General features: G+C 43.8%; 1 protein-coding gene across 3 annotated transcripts; it reads left to right on the top strand.

Annotated features, from left to right (window-relative positions):
- The first annotated feature begins 3,266 nt into the window (after nt 1-3,266).
- LOC111869621 (protein atonal) lies at nt 3,267-16,169 on the top strand. Of its 3 annotated transcripts, none has more exons than XM_023861282.2 (4): nt 3,267-3,547; nt 8,990-9,110; nt 12,113-12,324; nt 15,346-16,169. In XM_023861282.2, the coding sequence occupies exons 1-4, from the start codon at nt 3,277-3,279 to the stop codon at nt 15,453-15,455; spliced, it is 714 nt and encodes a 237-aa protein (XP_023717050.1). In that variant the 5' UTR covers nt 3,267-3,276; the 3' UTR covers nt 15,456-16,169. The 3 variants fall into 3 exon arrangements, with proteins under 3 accessions (XP_023717050.1, XP_023717049.1, XP_023717048.1); XM_023861281.2 differs by having other exon boundaries at nt 12,110-12,324; XM_023861280.2 differs by having other exon boundaries at nt 8,990-9,170; nt 12,110-12,324.
- The last annotated feature ends 1,908 nt before the right edge of the window (nt 16,170-18,077 follow it).

Below are 18,077 nucleotides of genomic sequence, written 5' to 3'. Positions count from 1 at the left end.
TATTGTTTGTTTTCCATAGCTTGGTTGATTATATTAGCTATTCGGTGGCATTGTTGTACTGTGGAGTGTGCCTGTCGAAAGCCAAATTGGTGGTTAGGGATCCAGTCATTTGGATTGGCGTCGTGATTAATTCTATTCAGGATAAGCTTTTCAATTAGAGAAATTAAGTCTACAATCTTTACATAAACGGAGACATCACCTTGATGCACTTTTTCTTGTTCAGTATTTAGTGGTCTTAAATCCTGCTCTTCTCTTTTGGAAAATGTTAGCCTTCGCGTTCCTCCCAGCAATCTTAGGGACTTCTCATTGTTTGGTGTTTGTCCCTCTAATAAACACTGTCCTGCTCGGTGCGCCTATGCTGCCAACGCGGTGGGTAAAGATCTCGACATATTTGCAATCGGAACAGTTTCTGTCAATCATATTTCTCATGTAAGTGAACAAAAATTTGGAATCAATTAATNTTGAAGATCATATTCTCACATTGTGGCTTTGTCTGTGTATGTTTGCTTCTGTATCTTATTCCTGCTAACTGTGTAATTAATATAGACTATCATTTTTGTATTTTGTTTTCTAATTATTTTTGTGTATTTCTCTATTCGTGCTAGCTTTGTAATTGACCTCTGTGCTGTTAAGTTTGCACGTAAATAAACATGAATTGAATTGAATTGAATTATTGTTATTGTATGCTGCTCTATTTGAAGATCATATTCTCACATTGTGGCTTTGTCTGTGTATGTTTGCTTCTGTATCTTATTCCTGCTAACTGTGTAATTAATATAGACTATCATTTTTGTATTTTGTTTTCTAATTATTTTTGTGTATTTCTCTATTCGTGCTAGCTTTGTAATTGACCTCTGTGCTGTTAAGTTTTCATTAAATAAACACGAATTGAATTGAATTATTATTGTTATTATTTCTAAATATTAATACTTTATATTTCTCAATTTTCAATAGCAATATTTGTGTCAATGAAATTATTATTATTATTATTATTTCTTTTTTTTTTTGCCCTCTTCTCTGCATTAATGTGTTTTTCTCCAGTGCTTACCTTTAATTAGTCTTTGATTTTATGTTGTGTTTGTCCATAATATATTTACTTGTATCTACGCTGTACCGTGTCTGTAATCGGCCTTGTGGCTGTTAGCTTGGCACATAAATAATAAAGAATTTAATTGAATTGGATTATTTCGTAACAGGAACTCGGTAGAGAAGGCACTGCATGAGAGAAGCAGGAAAGAGGGAGGCCTAAAATATATACAAAGCAAATAAACTAAGTTACTTTTTCATTGCGCGTATTCTTAACTTTTTAAACTCAATGCAAATTGTAGGCCTGACAACCGTTCTATCGGATTGGACTTTCTGCTTCTCTTTACTTCTGTCACAGCTAATTGAGGTGTATCATATGGCGATTACAGGCAGACGTAAGGATGCAAGACTGTCGCACTGAAACTATATCAAGAATGACGAGCGTTATAGTAGCTCTAGGGTAAGTGGCAGCACACAGATTGTGCTAATCGATTTGTTCTGCGGCCGCCATTATGTCACGGCAGTATTGATCTACCTGTCACTTGCACGCCTCCTTTGACCAATCATATCTCATACCGTCACTTCATTGGTCGATTCTCCTGCCCTCCCACTGTAACCGCCAGCCAATAGTGTGAGGTCCAGAAGAACAAGGACCGCAAGGAATATCTGTAGACTGTCCAGCTCTTTGAGTAATGGGATACAGGGAATTGGACTATATTCTGGTCCATTTCAACCGAAGTCAGTTATTACAGTGAACATTTTTAATTACAATACAGCTCCCTCACAGATATAAACATCCCTTAGTGGCACCAAGGTTTCTTTTTATGCAATTTTCTGTATAGAGGTTATCTGAGTTTCCTGCCATTTATGGAACCCTCAGGCTCTTTATCCAATTCACAAAAGTTCACTTGAATATTTTGCACACCTTCACACCCTGTTTCTTTAAGTTCCGTTTTAATATTATTCCTCCGCCACATCTACGCCCAGGTATCTTCCTTTCAGTACTTACGTTTGAGACTTCGTAAGTATTTCTCATTTTCCCATTACTGTTATCTTGTGCTTTCCTAATAATTTTCCTTCATATGAGCACAATATTCATAGGGCCTATTTAGTGAGGAGTACAGAATGCGAGACACAGAAATAAGGTTATGAGTCGCCTGGGACTCAGAACAAAGAACGACGCTGCTGGCGAGGACCAGCCGGCCAACCGGCCGACTGAAGCTCCTTGCTGTGTATAGCTAGTTGTCTCCGTCTTTCTGTTACTTCCTATTGTATTTGTTTCGAACAGGGCTATTCTTCGCGTTAATTTTTTTTTGGGGGGGGGAGGGGAAGGAAATGAAAATTGTAACTAAGACTGAACCAAATATTACGCATAATACACAAAATGAACAATTTCTTTTATAATTATTCTTCTCCCCTGATTAGGCTTAGGAAGATTCATGCATGAAAGTATTCTTAAATTGTTTAAACATAAGTTTGGAAGCAAATCTGTGGGAGGGGGAATCCTGGCTCTTCTTATGCCTTCGAAATATTTTTTTATGCTGACGATAGACCACCAAACTTCACAACCATAAAGGCCTAGGGCTAAAATAACATGTGATAACCTAGACCTAAAGTTGTAATATTTGAGGTTTTCACGGCGGTGACTATGAAGAATGGCGTCTTCTGGAATGTGGCGCCGTGTTGATATTGTGTTAACCGACGTTTCGGAAAAACATATCATCAAGGTCGAAGCCGAAGGCTGCATTTGCCACGTGATTTCCGACTGGTATCTTGCTCGACTTATTATTCGATCCTGAATATGGAGGCGACATGCTCCACAGAAAAGTTGGTTAGGCTTTCAACAGACTACACGTCGTTATATCCCAGAAGAGAGATATAAGTGTTAATAAAAACGTAACACGACACTTCGAGGCGTAGGCCTAAGTCGTGTACTCCTGTAACCTATCATGTGGTCCAGCTTTTCCTCAGCGGTTCTATGGCTCTATCAAATTCAGTACTGATCAGATTTGTAATTATTTATTTCCGTATGATTCTTCTGCTCTCTGCCTCACAAACTGAAACTTCAGCTCTGAGCCTTATGTTCCAGGGTTCGACATGGTCTGACGTTCGCTGGGATTGGTTCCACTCGTTCTGAGACTGAGCTGGGGGTTCCGAAAAGCCTCCTCCCCATCCTTCTGACGCGGGCTATATATGAGAGGGCGCGTCCCCCGGGAGCGTCAGTGCCGTCGATGTGAGCGCTTGGTTAGCATGTCTTCTGCCGGGGAGAGCAACGTGTACGGTGCATATGACGACCTGACCCGCAACTCGCGTGTTACGACCTCGAGGGCCGACAGTTCCTCGTCCGCATCGCCACCGTCCTGCAGCCTACACCATCATCACCATCACCTGGGGGGCTTCCTGGGGGCGTCCACGACTGCAGAACTCAGTGATGACGAGCTGGGAGACTTGCCCTCCTGTGCGTATGCTGGCCGCAATACAGGCAGCGGCGTGCAGCAACTGCAATATCTGGGCGTGTCAGGTCAGTACATATAAGTAGGCCGAAATGCAGCCTCGTCCGGCTGCATATCGGGAGATCCTGGCTGAGGTTGTTCGTGGTTTTCCTCTGCTCCTCCACGCACATCCTATCATACTACTTCAAATTAAGCCACGAGTAGTTCCTCCCAAATTCCTTTCAATTAATAATTCATCAAGCAATATACCATTAAATTCCGTAGAGCTGTAGGCCTTGGTAGGTGATGGTGACTGTGGAACAGCTGGTGTCACTGTGCCCACCACAAATCCCACATGACCTGACCTGGGCTCGATCCCGGGCCGCCGCGGTGGGAAACCAGCGACTAAACACCTGAGCTATGCCGCGGCCTTAGTGTACTGTTACAAATAGGCCTCTAATGAAATTCGTCCCTACAGCTTTATTTTCTTCACACAGTGGCAGAAATAAGTGAACTTCCGGAGGATTTTGTTCGCTTCCTTTTGCGTTACGGTTCACGGTTATGAAGGTTCCTTAACGTCATGTGCAGGGATTGCAAGTTGCCGACGAAACTCGTGAAAGGCTATCAAATGCTTCTATTTAGCCTGTAGGGTACTTTAGTAAATACGTGAAAGAAGTGCGTGCAGCCTACTGCTCCAGGCGAAGGAAGGATAGCTTGTTCCCCTTCGAGTGTAATTGTACTCGTACAGGGGTCTACCTAAGTTTACGTTCAGAAATAATTTTTTTTCTGGATTCCATTGCAGCATCGTGGCATGATATTAAGTAATTTAGTTCCCGCCGCTTCAATTTGGTTTCTTTAAGTCTTTCCTTTAGTAAAACAAATGTTAAGCAGATTTCTACAACAACACTCGTAAGATTTTTCTACATTTGTCACGATTCCTTGCAGGCATTTATTTCAAGTGATAAGTTTAGGATTTGTGCAACTGTAACTTTCCTTCCAGTAAATAACAATAATTATAAAAAGAGAAAACAGTTTCGTCCAGTGTGACTGGTGAAGATTTTTCTTATTTCAATTCTTCATGCCCTTACATGTTTCGGTCCTTAGAGACCATCATCAGAGGGACATCAATACAGTTTCGAAGCTACTGTTACAGCAAATGTCCTGAGTGTTAAAATATACATACAATGTTGATAATATACAAATGGATACAGAATCCAAAGTTTTTACAACAACAATTGTTATGCGGAACGTATCAGCGACATTCTCAGACCTTTATTTTGAAATTTCCGCGTACACCTGGACCTCAGTAGGAACTGTGGTTTCTATAGGCCCTCATTTTAACTCAGTTCTTTTATTTCGACTCCTAAAACATAACTTACTGGAGGTTTTAATTCCAAATACATATATCTGGGATAGTCCACTAAACGAAGTATTCTAGAGCGAAAGACAAAAATATTGAAGAACTGAATGCGTGCCATATATAGTGCATATAACTGATTGTACTAGTGAACTGTGGAATACAAATATGAATATAGGGCTATAGTTACTTATTTCGTCGCTTTAAATTTCAAATGAAGCTATTTAACAAATGATTATCTTTAAACATCTGTTAGTTGAAGCAAGATGTAATGGAGCTACATAAATAAAAACCAGAACTGGCGAATAATGGAACTAAAATATTAGGATAAATAATTGGATCACTAAAAAATAAATAGGCTTACTTACGCAGTGAACCAGGCTTAAAAATGCGAACAAGGATGACCAGGCCCGTTCTCTCCTATGCAGCTGTAATAAGAATAAGGAAGGAAATTGTAAAATAGAGAGTGACCGTATTCGATGCCACTCGCCAAACTTTCAAGCCTCAAGGCGACATCCAAGAAATGGGGGAATGGACGAAGAAACGAAGGGCAAGGTGGAAGATTTGTGTACCACGAATGGACGCAGGTCGGAGTGTACGAGCAGCAAGGTTAACTCTTCTGAAGGGAGTAGAGTTCATGGAAGAGAGCTCAGAAGATGGTGTGGTTCACGGTCTGGAGAAAAGAGTTCCGAGGTCTAAGAAGTTAAGAGGAGGATCAGGAAGAAGCAAAAGAAGGCGTTTCATACAGTGAGAAGGGATCTTTCAAAATACCGCTTCCAAGTCGAACCCAGCTTCGTCCCTTCCAGTACTTTCAAACAAACCCGTCATCTGATAGCGCAGTCGGTATAGCCACAGCCTACGGGTTGGACGACCGAGAGGGTCCGAGTACGAGTCCCGGTAGAGTCAAGAATTTTCGCTTCTCCACATCGTCCAGACAGGTTCTGGGGCCCACCCAGCGTCCTGTCCTGGGTACCGAGGGCTCTTTCCCCGGAGTTAAAGCGGCAGGGTCATGAAGCTGACCACTCACTTCCATTTACTGCCGAGGTCAAGAAAATGTGGAGCTAGATATCCACTCCCCCTACGCCTTCATTTCATAATACTTAATTACTTAAGCACAGAGACAACTTTACCTCTACCGCCTTCTATTCAAGTTCGGTCATACCTTTATTGGAGCCGGGATAGCCCTCACAGGATCATCTTGTTCTCCGGCAAACGAACTAGCCGATCACTTACTTGAACCCCTAGTGACGTGTAAAATTTAAGAACGACGCCCCGCGACGTCACACACACAAAGGACGCAACACCGCTGGCACCAAGCAGTCTATATAGACTGTAGCCAATGGGTGTAAGGCTTAGAAAATGTGTAACAAGTATCAAGTTTCCTCTAAATGGTTAAATCACGAAATGTAACGACAAGGCTCTTACGCAAGTAAACACTCATCAGGAATGTCATAGACGCGAGATGTAAAACTAAGCAAAAGAGAGAACCAAGGTGGGGCTTAGACAAAGGGGCGATATTATATTTCATGTACCCCTATGAGCATTGCGGGGTAGTCGCAAATAGAACCAGGCTTGACAGCAAGAACGTCTCATGTGACACATCTCCCATCCTCACCTGACAGTTGTCATTTCGAAGCGGGGAGGACATGAAAACTGATTAGCAGTACGCCTGTTCGCAAACAGAGAAAGGTTGGAGATGTGTGTATATTGTTTTCTCCGGATGTCCCTATCTTCGCATATATTCTTTTTTATTTAAACCCTATCCCAACGGCCCATTTACGCCATTAAACTTTGTACTATAGTAGGCCAGGAGCCGGGATAATTTAATCAGAATAGGGACTGGCTAGAGGACGGATGGGTTAGAGTCCCGGTAAGGTCAAGAATTTTCTCTTCTCCACGTCGTCCAGACTGACTCTTGGGTCCACCCACTGGGCTCTCCCTCCAAGGGTAAAGCGGCGGGGCATGAAGCTGACCACTCCCAACTAGTGCCGAAGCCAAGAAAAAGGGGATCTATACATGCACTCCCCCAAACACCTTCATAGCGTAGTGCTTAATTAGCTACGTAAAGGGGCAACTTTACTTTTTACCTATAGAATGTGTAATGTATAACACGGGTTAACAACGTACGGCACATGGATGGTGGTGTTACCCACGCCACTAACTAACAAAATACGCTCCACTGCACTTATACTCTAGGCCCTCTACACCTGCAGGCCTACATAAACGGGTACTTACTGCAAAGTAATATAATCTGTTCGAAGGTAGCAAATAACCCAGACAAATCTGCGTTAGCTCTTTCAGTGTACAGACTCTTTAAATAGTTTATATAAAAGAAAACTCAACTGCGTGATTTTAAAAATAAGAATCCAGTTTAATTTTCTGAAGGTTTCCAATAATTAAGAGCCTAAGTAAGTTAAAGGTAAAGTTGTCTCTGTGCTTAATCAATTGAGCACCAAGCCATTAAAACCTATGGGAGAGTGGAGGTATAGCTCCATCATATTTAACCTCCGCACTAGATGGAGGTGTTGTAACCGCACCATCGAAATCCTCCCCCCCCCTTTTTCTTTATTGGGAGCTAATAGAGTTTAATAAGAAGTTACGAAGAAACAGGGGTTTAAGACACACTGTAAGAACAAGGAATAGGCGATGAGCAGATAGACCAAACTTGCGCGGACATGTACATCGCTAGTTCTTACGTCCAAGCATCTGGTGTTATTTTCCACAAGGGCAGAAAGTCATACTTCAAGAAACCCCACTAAAATTCTTTAGAAATGTAGAACTAGCCTTACAGCGGCAAGACACTTCGAGAATTCGAGACGTGACAGTTTCTACCAGTCGTAAGTTAGAAGTGGGAGTGCCAGGAGATCATTAGAGACCCCTCGTAAGTTGCATCACTGTCAATTCCGCCGTTTGGTCTTTTAAGACGAAATTCCCTTAAAAATAATCTGTCATTGGCGGAACCAAAATTAAGCCAACTCCCATAATTTGAATCACCCTCTCAGGGAAATTAGGAGGAGATGAGAATGGGCAGATACAAATCAGTTAGGACCTCTGGCTCGGCAGAGAGTTCAGTCTAAGGGTGCGTGCACACCGAGCGCGCTTCGCGNGAGTCATCTATCAACTTTTGGACTTGGCGGAGGCAAACTTCGCATCACTCGCGCAAAAAGATAATTCTAAGAAGTCCAAAATTTTTGCTCTCACTTATAGTGAGATTTCGCTTAATCAACAAGAGCGCGGCACCCAAAAATTTGGCGAGCTGAATCAGTACATTTTAATGGAGGTGTAAGACCCACGGCTAGTCAGCCGAAACTAAATCAGGTTGTAAGAATTTACGCAGCAAAGTGTCGTTAGGAAGTAAGCTATACTTCGCAGCTCAACCATACTCGCTAAGTGTGTAGTCTGTCACGTGACCAATAGCTATTTCACAGAGTGACTAAGTCCAGAGTATCAAGTCTCATGGCAGTGACGAAAGTTGTCTCATGTTAATCGCCGGAACACAATAAAGCGTTGTGGTGTAAAGTGCATTGTGTTGATCAGAGGTGTTTTGCCCTCACTTGTCCGAGCCTGACCCGTATTCGACCTGAAAAGAGACACATCTCCACTAGCTAGTCAAACCCACCGTCAGCTTCCACATGCTCACCCCTTCACCACTTACTATCGAATGGTAAACAGCCTCTAGCTGTTTGCTGGCGCCCATATTATCGGATCCAATCCTGAAATCCAGCCACTAATAATCTCAACTGAAGAAGGAAGCGGTGGAGCTGGGTCAAGCCGAAACCAGCTATGACCTAGCAACTTTAGCAGCGGCAACACCAGGTAGGGCAGAGTCAAAGTGGTCATCGGAGCAGATGGGCCGATCGCCATCGACTACCCCTCCCTACACTACTATTCAGACGGAGCCTCATGCGAAAGAAAGTAGGAGGGACGGTTACAGTGTGTACGGCCAGAAATGGAAAGCGTTATACAAGGTGTCCGGCTGAAAGGTATCCTGGCATGCTGCCTGCTTGTAGAATCTGGAATATGCCACAGTTCCCCCCCACCCCTGTTTCACTTCTGGTGCGTTCTCCTCCTTCTCACCCCTACTTGGTCTAAACTGAACTCCGAAAGTTTCTGTGCAGCTGAATTCCGAAGTGAGCGCACCCATATCTGATTGCGGTGGTGCTTTTTGTTGCAGATGAGCAGGCCAGCGATCTGGGTGGGAGTGCGGCCGATGGAACAGAGTACTACCCAAGCGGCAGTCCGTACCGTATCCAGCGACACGCTGCGAACATCCGGGAGCGCAAGAGGATGCTGAGGTCCGCACCTGCCCCCCGCCCCCCGGCCCCCCACACACACGAGCGACCGCCAGTCAAAATGTGAGGCTCCGGGGGGAGGGGTACCCGCTTACCGAATTTACTCGCATGATTTTCTCTCTCATACTTTTGGGAAAGAATAAGAAATTTATTTAACGCAAAATTTCCCCATTGTTATTGTACAGCAAAGTTCAGAGTTGCAAATAGTTTGTGGTCTTCATTACAAACGCTCACAGTCCCTTGTTAAATGTCACATCCTCTGGACTGTAAAAGTGGACCGGAAAGGTTTCCACCGAGCTGACACGTTACCAAGGAGCCCGCGCATTTATGTGATAATTTGCTCAGTACAAGAATTCGCACTTGTCTGAGAAGTTAAACCATAATTCTTTCTCTGCGTGAAACGCCAGTTTATATGTCCGCTTTGTAGAGTTGATCGTTCTGTAAGGAGAGAGAAATTGCGCGAGTAAGTGCGGTGAGCTTTTAGACCCGCCGTGGCTTAGTACGGCCCATGTGTCTCGATGGTGGCGAGATTAATTGCCATGCACTTATACCTATATGACAACCAATCCGCGAAATAGCAAGACTGCATCACCGTCGACCCACTATCAGTATTATCAACAGATAAATCCATGGGGCAGAGTCCTCCTTGAGAACCTGTTGGCCGCTCAATTAGTCAAGAACTTTCTGGATTTTGTGAAACATGAAGGCTCATGACTGTGTTCATAAGAGCCTGCTGTCAGCCAATCAGACATTAATCTGAACCAAATGAAACCAGTCCACATTTTCACATGTTAATTCTTAAATAAATGTTAATATTATCATCTCTTCTAAGCCGAGGTACCCTAAAATGTCTCCTCTTTTCAGATTTTCTTCCGGCTAATATTTATATTAATTTCGCATTCTTTCCATGCGTGCTATATGTCCCGCCTGTCTCATCCAAAATAATTATAAGCTATTCGATGTAGATTATTTGCAGTGAAACTCGTGGCTCTCTAATTTTCTTCAGGTTATCTCCAGTTTGAGAACGTAAATATTAAAATATACGAAACAATTTCCCTCTTGCTCTTTCGCATTGCAGAAAGAATTTAAGCCTAGACTGAGGATTTTGGGAACAGGGTGTTAAGAAATTTATTTGCACGGAAAATAGAGGAGTTGACACGAGACCGGAGAAGTCTGTAGAAGCGTAATGTAAACTTAATAATTTATAGGATCCTCTTGATCAGAAATTATTATCTTAATGAGAGAATGAAGAAAAATGGGCCGAAGGGAGATGCAATACGAACGGTAGAGACGGAAAACGTGTACACAGAGCTTTGTTCAACAAATCTGAAGGGAAGCCATTGTGGAAAACTCCTCGGAAAACTAAAGCGTAGATGTGGATTGTAAAGGGTTCTGACGGTTGTGTATAACACTCGCGACTACTGGGTCTTTGGATAAAGTTCCGGAAACTGGGTCTGCGTTCGTCCTCAGAGGAGGAGAAGGGAAGACACTTACACTGCTGGGTCCGCTAAGAAGAGCTAACTTAGTCACTCCTTCACGAATGGGCTAGTGCCTTGAGGCTCAAAATCTTCTCTATAAGACGTTCTGATGGAAGTAGGCACATAAATGTAACCATACTTCAACTGCGGAAAGAAGTCCCATGGAGGGTGGGGATGAGGGCGCTCGAGGCTTCCCCTTCCCTGCACATTGTTGTAATTCCTTACAGCCCCCTTAACTTTAACCAATCCCGAGTGTTTCTGGCTAGTGAAATTGTCAGGTGGTTGTTTCTACTTCCTTTCTTACGAGCAGAAAAACTGCACTGATGTTGGGAGGGGAGTATATAAAAGGGTAAGCGTAACAGACGGAGGAAATATATGGTGATTCATGGGCCTTCTTCCTGTGACCATGTAAAGGGTAGGTCAAAATGAATTACACGTTTTGAGTGTCAAAATACCATATTGAAGATTGATGGAGAAGTTGTGAGCATCTAAGAGACAATAATTCGAAAAGGGACACGCACATATGTACCGTCAGAATTTTGGCGGGCGGGGCAGCCAATATTTAGCATACAAACCTTCGTTTACGCTGTTTAAGGCCATTTTTACTGTTCGCCCTAAAGTATTCAGGCACAAGAATATTTTTTAATTATTTTTAGTTCTTAATAATACTTGGTAACATATTTTTTCTTTTCTTCAATTTTAATTTTCTCCAGAAATCCAGGGGAAGGGTGAAGATGTCTAGTTCCCTCTCTGCCGGCGTCCATGGACCCACAAATATATATATACGGAGGAGTGTGATCATTTGCGCTCTTCGTTAGAGTGACTGTCGCCGTGCAATACATCAGACTGGCTTCGAACCGCGGAGGCCTAGGTCCAGTCAGGAGATCTGTAATGAACGGATTTCTCTTCGGTTTCTTCTTTGGTTTTCACCCGTGGAAACACACATGGGAACAAGAATCTTGTATCAAGTTAATTTTACTATTTAATATCCCACTTTTCCCGGAACTTTAGTTGATGCTTGTCAGTTGTGTGACCGTTCTTCGCTATCAAATTTGATTCACTTATTTGTTCACAGCACTTTCGGCCTCGTACGGCCATCATCAGATATGCTAATTACGGTATATATAACGTCAGTTGTTTCACTTTATTTTACTTATGCTGAGAGAAGGTTAATTAACCTTTTTTTTCTTCAAATTATTACTTGAATTAATTAAAAGACTGACGTTCACTCCATTTTACTCATGCTGAGATAAGGTTAATTAACCTTTTTCGAGTTATTACTTGAATTAATTAAAAGACTGACGTTAATATTTAAAATACAAGTATCATTTCTTGGAGGTTCTTGTATCAAGTTTTGAACGATAATGTAAACAGGACTTCGGTGATCTCTGTTTTGAGGATGTAAACTAAATTGCCTGGTGGGTTCCTGTGATGGACTTTACGGTTCCAGTTGCCTGAACATATTTCGATTGTTGTAACTTGGCTGTAACGTGTGGGGTGCGGGGTGGGTGGTTCTCGTTTCAGCAGCATCAACTCGGCCTTCGACGAGCTGCGGGTTCATGTACCCACGTTCCCCTACGAGAAGCGACTGTCCAAGATCGACACACTGCGCCTGGCCATCGCTTATATCGCGTTGTTGCGTGAGGTTCTCACGGCCGACTACGACCCTCTCACGTACGTGGAGAAGTGCCTGCGAGGAGAGATAAAGGCAGCCGAACGCGCCGAGTGGAACACGAGCGGTAAGTATCAACATGGAGGTCCAACCATATCCTTATCGGAGAAGCATAATTGGGCATTTGATAAAATAAGACGGGAATGATGAAAATTAAACAAAATAGAGCCTCACAATTTGTAGGCCTAATGTTCGTCTAAATTATTGGGGCTGTTAAATAAAAATGGGGTAGCATGAAGAAACAGGTATTGTCTATAGAAATTCGATCTTCTGATTTATATCAGCTGTTTTGAGTGGTTAAATTACATCAAATACATAATCTGATTCGTAATTTTAATATTTGGCCGCGCCATAGCTCAAGCGATTAGTCGCTGGCTTCCCACCGCGGCGGTCCCGGTTCGATCCCGGGGTCTGGTAGACAAAGTGGCGTTGGGGCGGGTTTTCTCCGAGTACTTCGGTTTCCCCTATCAATCTTCATTCCACAAAATTCTCCATCCTCATAATCACCCGGGGTAGGTACAATAGGCAAATCAGTGGCCCCCGTGCTTAGTGGATTCAGTTGGACTCCACCCCCCATTAAGCGTCACCCTCACCCCCCGTCACCGCGGGTAAGGGGCGGAGCGCTGACCGGCCCGTCACCGTAGCAGCGGCAACGCTGTTACGCCAATGCTGGCGCGGGAGGGGGCGTCCAACTTAGCGCAAATACGTCACACTGCTCCCTCCTTAAGGCTGTTCGCCCCGAATAGCCTAAGGGTACATCCCCGTTCCTTTTATTTGCAGGCTGTTCTTGCAACGTCTTCTTCTTTCTTGTCCGGCTACTCTTGCAGCTACTATCCTCCGTCCGTTGCCTCCGCTCCCCTCGTAAAACCAGCTCGTCTCGAACGGTTTCCTGTTAGCTTACTAGAAGATCCAGTTGTATCACATTCACTCCTTCACTTTCTCCCATCGCACATTCACTCTTGCTCGGGAGGCCGGTGCTTCTAATTTACCGGCTCCTCTTCTGTGCTCTGCTTCTCTTTCGTTTTGGAGGGGGTCGACCCCTCCACAAGGTCCAGTCCTTGATCATGTCTTTCTTCGGAAGTTCCTTATGTCGACGTAACAGCACTTGAAGTGTTGTTTACACTTACTAACGTCGTCGTTCCTCCTAGTCTTCCGCCACTTGCTGGTACGAGACAGCGGCCCAGCAGTGCCACTGCTGATTTCTCAACGCTGCTATGGGCACCCCGCAATGGTTGAGACTCGTCATAAGGCTGCGTGCAGAGACGGTGTAGACACATGTCGATGGCCAATTCCTTTCTCCGGCATTCGAAGGTTCCCTGAGTAGTTTCCTTCTTGAAGGCATCTCTCCAACGTCGTGCCACTGTTGCGCGACGGGATACCTTCCTGCAGGTGGCAGCCAACTTCATCCGGGATACGTAATCTTCTCGGGTCCAAGATTTCCTGACGATGTTCCTCCGACGCCATGCCACTGTTGCACGGCGGACACCTTCCTGCTGGTTTTCTTCTGCGGTGCCACTTCCACACGGCTGCTCGTCCCTCTGTGGGCTACGGCCTACTTCTTCTGGGGTCCACAATTTTTCCGTGTCGAATTCTTCATTTTTCGCTTCTTCGGTCCCTACGCCTTTTGTTCTTCGGTTCTCCGACCGGCATTACTTCGGCGTATTTTATGGGTACCTCTCGTTGTTCTACCGCCTCAGGTTTCATTTCCACTGAGGCCGGCTCTTCTTCTTCTGGACGTGCCTCCAATGCTAGGCAGGCCATCATCACTCCGACCGGTATCGCTATGGGGACCTCTTCTTGTTGTGCCGCCGCAGGTTTCGTCTTCACTGAGGCCGGCTCTTCTTCTGCTGGACGTGCCTCCGTCGCTTCTCGGCAGGCCATCGTCTCTTCCCCTATTTCGGGTTTGGTTTCGGCAACCATCTCCTTGTGGCTGGTGCCCGTATTTTCTGGCATAGCTCTCGTCCTTGCTTGGATAGCTTCAATTTTATGCTGGAATGTCACATCCAACTCTGACCGCATAGATCGCATTTCGGCCTTCATTCCTTCCTTGTCGGCCGCCGCCTTTTCTTGGTTGGCGTCTAATTTGGCCATTAATTCTTCTTTGTCTTTTTTTCTATTGGGCTCCATTTCGTCCCTCTCGGCCTTCCTATCGGCCTTCATCTCTTTCAGCGTTTCCTCTTTGTCAGTTTTCCTATCGGCCTCTTCTACGGGGACCTGTCTGTCAGCCTCCAGTCTGGACAGCAACGCTTTATGTCCGGCCTCCGTCTTAGCGCAGATATGTCACAATATATTAGGAAGGCAATATGCAAGAGCGACCGCCTCTGTAGTCTAGTGGTCAGAGTTCCTGGCTACTGACCAGAGGTATGCGTTTGATTCCCTGCTCTACCAGATTTTCTGAGAAATAGTGGGTCTGGAACGGAGTCCACTCAGCCTCGTGACGATAACTGAGGAGCTACTTGAATGGAAAAGTAACGGCTCCGATCTATAGAGCCTAAATTAACGGCCGTGGGGATTCGTTGAGCTGGCCACGCGACATCCTCTATCCGCTAAATTTGGCACTAATTTCGCCGACAAGTGGCGGTCGCTCGGCCGGTATATTTCGTTTGCCGCCTAAAATATTTTTTTAAATATGCAAGAGCACCCAGCTAGTTAGTCTACATTTCTGCTAGGGTGGGGGTACTGAGTTCGAATCTGGGCCGGTATACTACATCAATTATGCCACGACTCCTTGCATTCAAGTTCTTCCCAATTCGTTATTAACCAATAATTCTTCAGTTCGACGCCGTATAGTGCGAGATACTGGCAGCGTTGTAAAGTAAGAGAAATACATTATCCACACTGAAAACAAAAATGCCGGATGGTACTCCGTTCTTTTGAATAATACTGGCGTCTTATGGGAGGTCACGCATTAATTTGTAACGAGATTATTGTTGTAACTTCTTTTCTCCCTTGCCCGATTCTATAATCAGGATTTTCAAGCAATACAATAATACAGGCTGCTAAATATCAGTGAACAAATCATCGTCTGTCTGAAGGGAATCCATAACGTGATAAACGGATGATAAGGTTAATTTCTTTATGTTGGCAGATCTGACAGCACGGTTGTCGTGGATTAACTGGGAGAACCTGGGTGTGAATCCAAACAGAAGAAGCGTGCTGACAACTCTGACGCTGACAGCAGATAACATGAACAACTGACGACGAAGTGAGAACCATATCAACAACAAGCCACTGACTTTCACATGAACTAGTGGTCAATAAGAACAATACGACTTTAAGTCGCCTGCAATATTGTTTCCGTAACATTCTGCTGGAACGTTATGCAGCTTCCGAGAACGTTTCAATGTCAGATTCTATAAGATAAGATCATTCATTGTTGTGTTAAAATTTATTGTTGTGTTTTTGTTTATATTTATTTACTTTAATGACTTGTGTTACGTAATTTGTGGATTATTATTGCAGTACAATATTCTTACACTAATCCATAACTAGCGTGATTTTTCCAGTTCATTTTAATTCATCTTACTAGTAGTCTTCAGCTCTCCGACCTTTAAAAAAATGCCTTCAAATTTTTAAAATCTTTTATCAGCTGTTATTGTGTCTCTGCAGTCAAAACCTTTAAATCTATTTGTTTTACATTAATCATTTACACATATAAATGTTCACATCCTGTCGAACAAACGTGAATCTTATAGCTTAAATATAAAATGCACTATGTACGGGGACTCAACCGCAAAAAACTCGAAAACATATTCAAAATTTGATAATATTGCCCTCGTCTATGACATGTAGAACACAAATTATTGGGGCAAAGAACGTAACTATATGGCTAAGTGGCCGCGCTATAGTTCAAGCAGTCAGTCGCTGGCTTCCCACTGCGGCGGCGCAGGTTCGATCCCGAGTCTGGTCAAGTGGGATTTGTGGTGGACAAAGTGGCGCTGGGGCGGGTACTTCGGCTTCCTCTGCCAATTTTCATTCCACCAAATTCTCCATCATCATAATCACCCGGGGCAGGCTACAACAGGCCAATCCGTGGCCGCCGTGCCGAGTGGACCCAGTTGGGCTCCACCCGCCACTAAGCGAATTAAAAAGAGAAAGTAACTATATGGCCACCATGAACTTTGTTTTAATTGAGAACTACAACGAATTTGAGAAAGTGAAGGAATATCTAACATTTGCACCGTCTATGATTATCAGATTATCTATCGTTCTTCTTCGTGTCGAGTTCCCAGATACACAGTGTCCTTTGCTATCACATTTCGCTGCTTTGATGCTAAATTTACAGCCCTATTTGGGACTCTACTCCACTGATGAAAACTTGCCACGTGTCTTGCAAGTGGTAATGTTGTAAGCAATCTGTCACACCAAAATTTGTGTAGACTAGATGAAGAGCAATTGGCAGTATTCCATAAACTGCAACAGGCGATTATAGATGAATGTACATGTAGTAAAACGAGTTTCTCATTGCGAGTAATCGCTTGGAGATTGACTGAAACGTGCATTCTATATCTGAGCGCAAAAAGATGAGTTGTGCCTATTTATTGTTGTGTTGTTATTCTGTGATATATTGGAGTACATAAGCCAAAGAGTGGAATCCACAATGAAAATGCATATCATTCGGCAAATAAAATTTGAGAGCAGTGCTATTTTAGTTTATATTAAAAATACAGCATGATTTAAAGTAACATTCTAAGGCCCCTATAACATATGAAAGACGGAACATTGGCCTATTTTCAGTTTGACAGGAAGCATACCTGGCCAATCAGAATGTGAATTACATGTTAGTTGTGTTGTTTGTACTGTATTACTTGTTTTGTGTATTAAATGTAGATGCAACATAAGGTGTGTTGTTACACGAGTACATCATAAAGCGACATCCCCTCACACGAAGAGTGTCCATCTGTTTAGCATGTATGGCAGCAATACACTAGCACATGACTTATTTCAACCATTGAAAGCCCAGTGGTTCTATATGTACCATATGTTTTAACATACCAAACCTCTGTATTCTGCCCACAGAGTGTATGTTTCTGTTTCGTAAGGTTCTCACAACGAACAACGAACTTCTTCCGCAAACAGCGTTAACTGGTATATCTACGTAGCGGAGTTATAATGTGTTTCCTGTGAGGTATGAACTGAATTTATATATATTAGTTATAAGAAATTGAGTATTCAGTCTGAAGGCTCCCAGAGCCATTAGAATGTAAAATATTGTGGCTTTTATGTAGCTGTTGCTATGCAACGATCGCGAGAAGAGACATGCGTTGTCTATAACGGCCGGTAAACACGTCAGCCATACCAGGGCTCTCGCTTGGCAACTGCTCGGTAAGAGGGTTCCCGCGGCAACGTGTACGCATGCAACAGTCGAGATATTGTTGGACTATAGCAATGGAAATATCGTTTTGCATGTGGTTCGTGTGGAGGAGGGATCGAATACATACACCGTAGCCCTGCGAGTCGTAGGAGGCTACCCTGTTCCTGGGGGATATAAATGCTGGGCCTGGCCGTCCAGGTTTGGGGAGTCTTGAACGTGAGACAGTAACATGTGGTCATGGGGGAATGCGGTAGCGTAGTTGGTTGAGGCACTATGCTACAAGTAGGAAGGTCTCAGGTTTAAGTTCCGATGAGGTCATTGAATTTTTTCAATTAACCTAATCCTTCCAACCGCACTATGGTCCTGGGATCGACTCAGCCTCTTACAGAAATGGGTACCAGGAAAATTCTTGGGGGTCAAGGGCAGTCGGCATGTAGGGCTGACAACCTTGCCGCCGTCTATGAGCTGATGTCTAGAAAATGTGGGAACCTCAACATCTCACAACC

The sequence above is a fragment of the Cryptotermes secundus genome, unplaced genomic scaffold, assembly GCF_002891405.2.
Source record: "Cryptotermes secundus unplaced genomic scaffold, Csec_1.0 scaffold557, whole genome shotgun sequence".
Classification (NCBI taxonomy): domain Eukaryota; kingdom Metazoa; phylum Arthropoda; class Insecta; order Blattodea; family Kalotermitidae; genus Cryptotermes; species Cryptotermes secundus.
The sequence above is the reverse complement of the archived record's forward strand: the minus strand, read 5'-3'. Positions and strand labels throughout refer to the sequence as shown.

Excerpts from the sequence above, each read along its gene's own strand:
- LOC111869621 (XM_023861280.2), top strand. The coding sequence starts at position 3,277 with ATGTCTTCTGCCGGGGAGAGCAACGTGTACGGTGCATATGACGACCTG. Across the intron at positions 3,548-8,989 it reads GCAATATCTGGGCGTGTCAG|ATGAGCAGGCCAGCGATCTG; the intron begins GTCAGTACATAT and ends TTTTTGTTGCAG. Across the intron at positions 9,171-12,109 it reads GAGCGACCGCCAGTCAAAAT|CAGCATCAACTCGGCCTTCG; the intron begins GTGAGGCTCCGG and ends TTCTCGTTTCAG.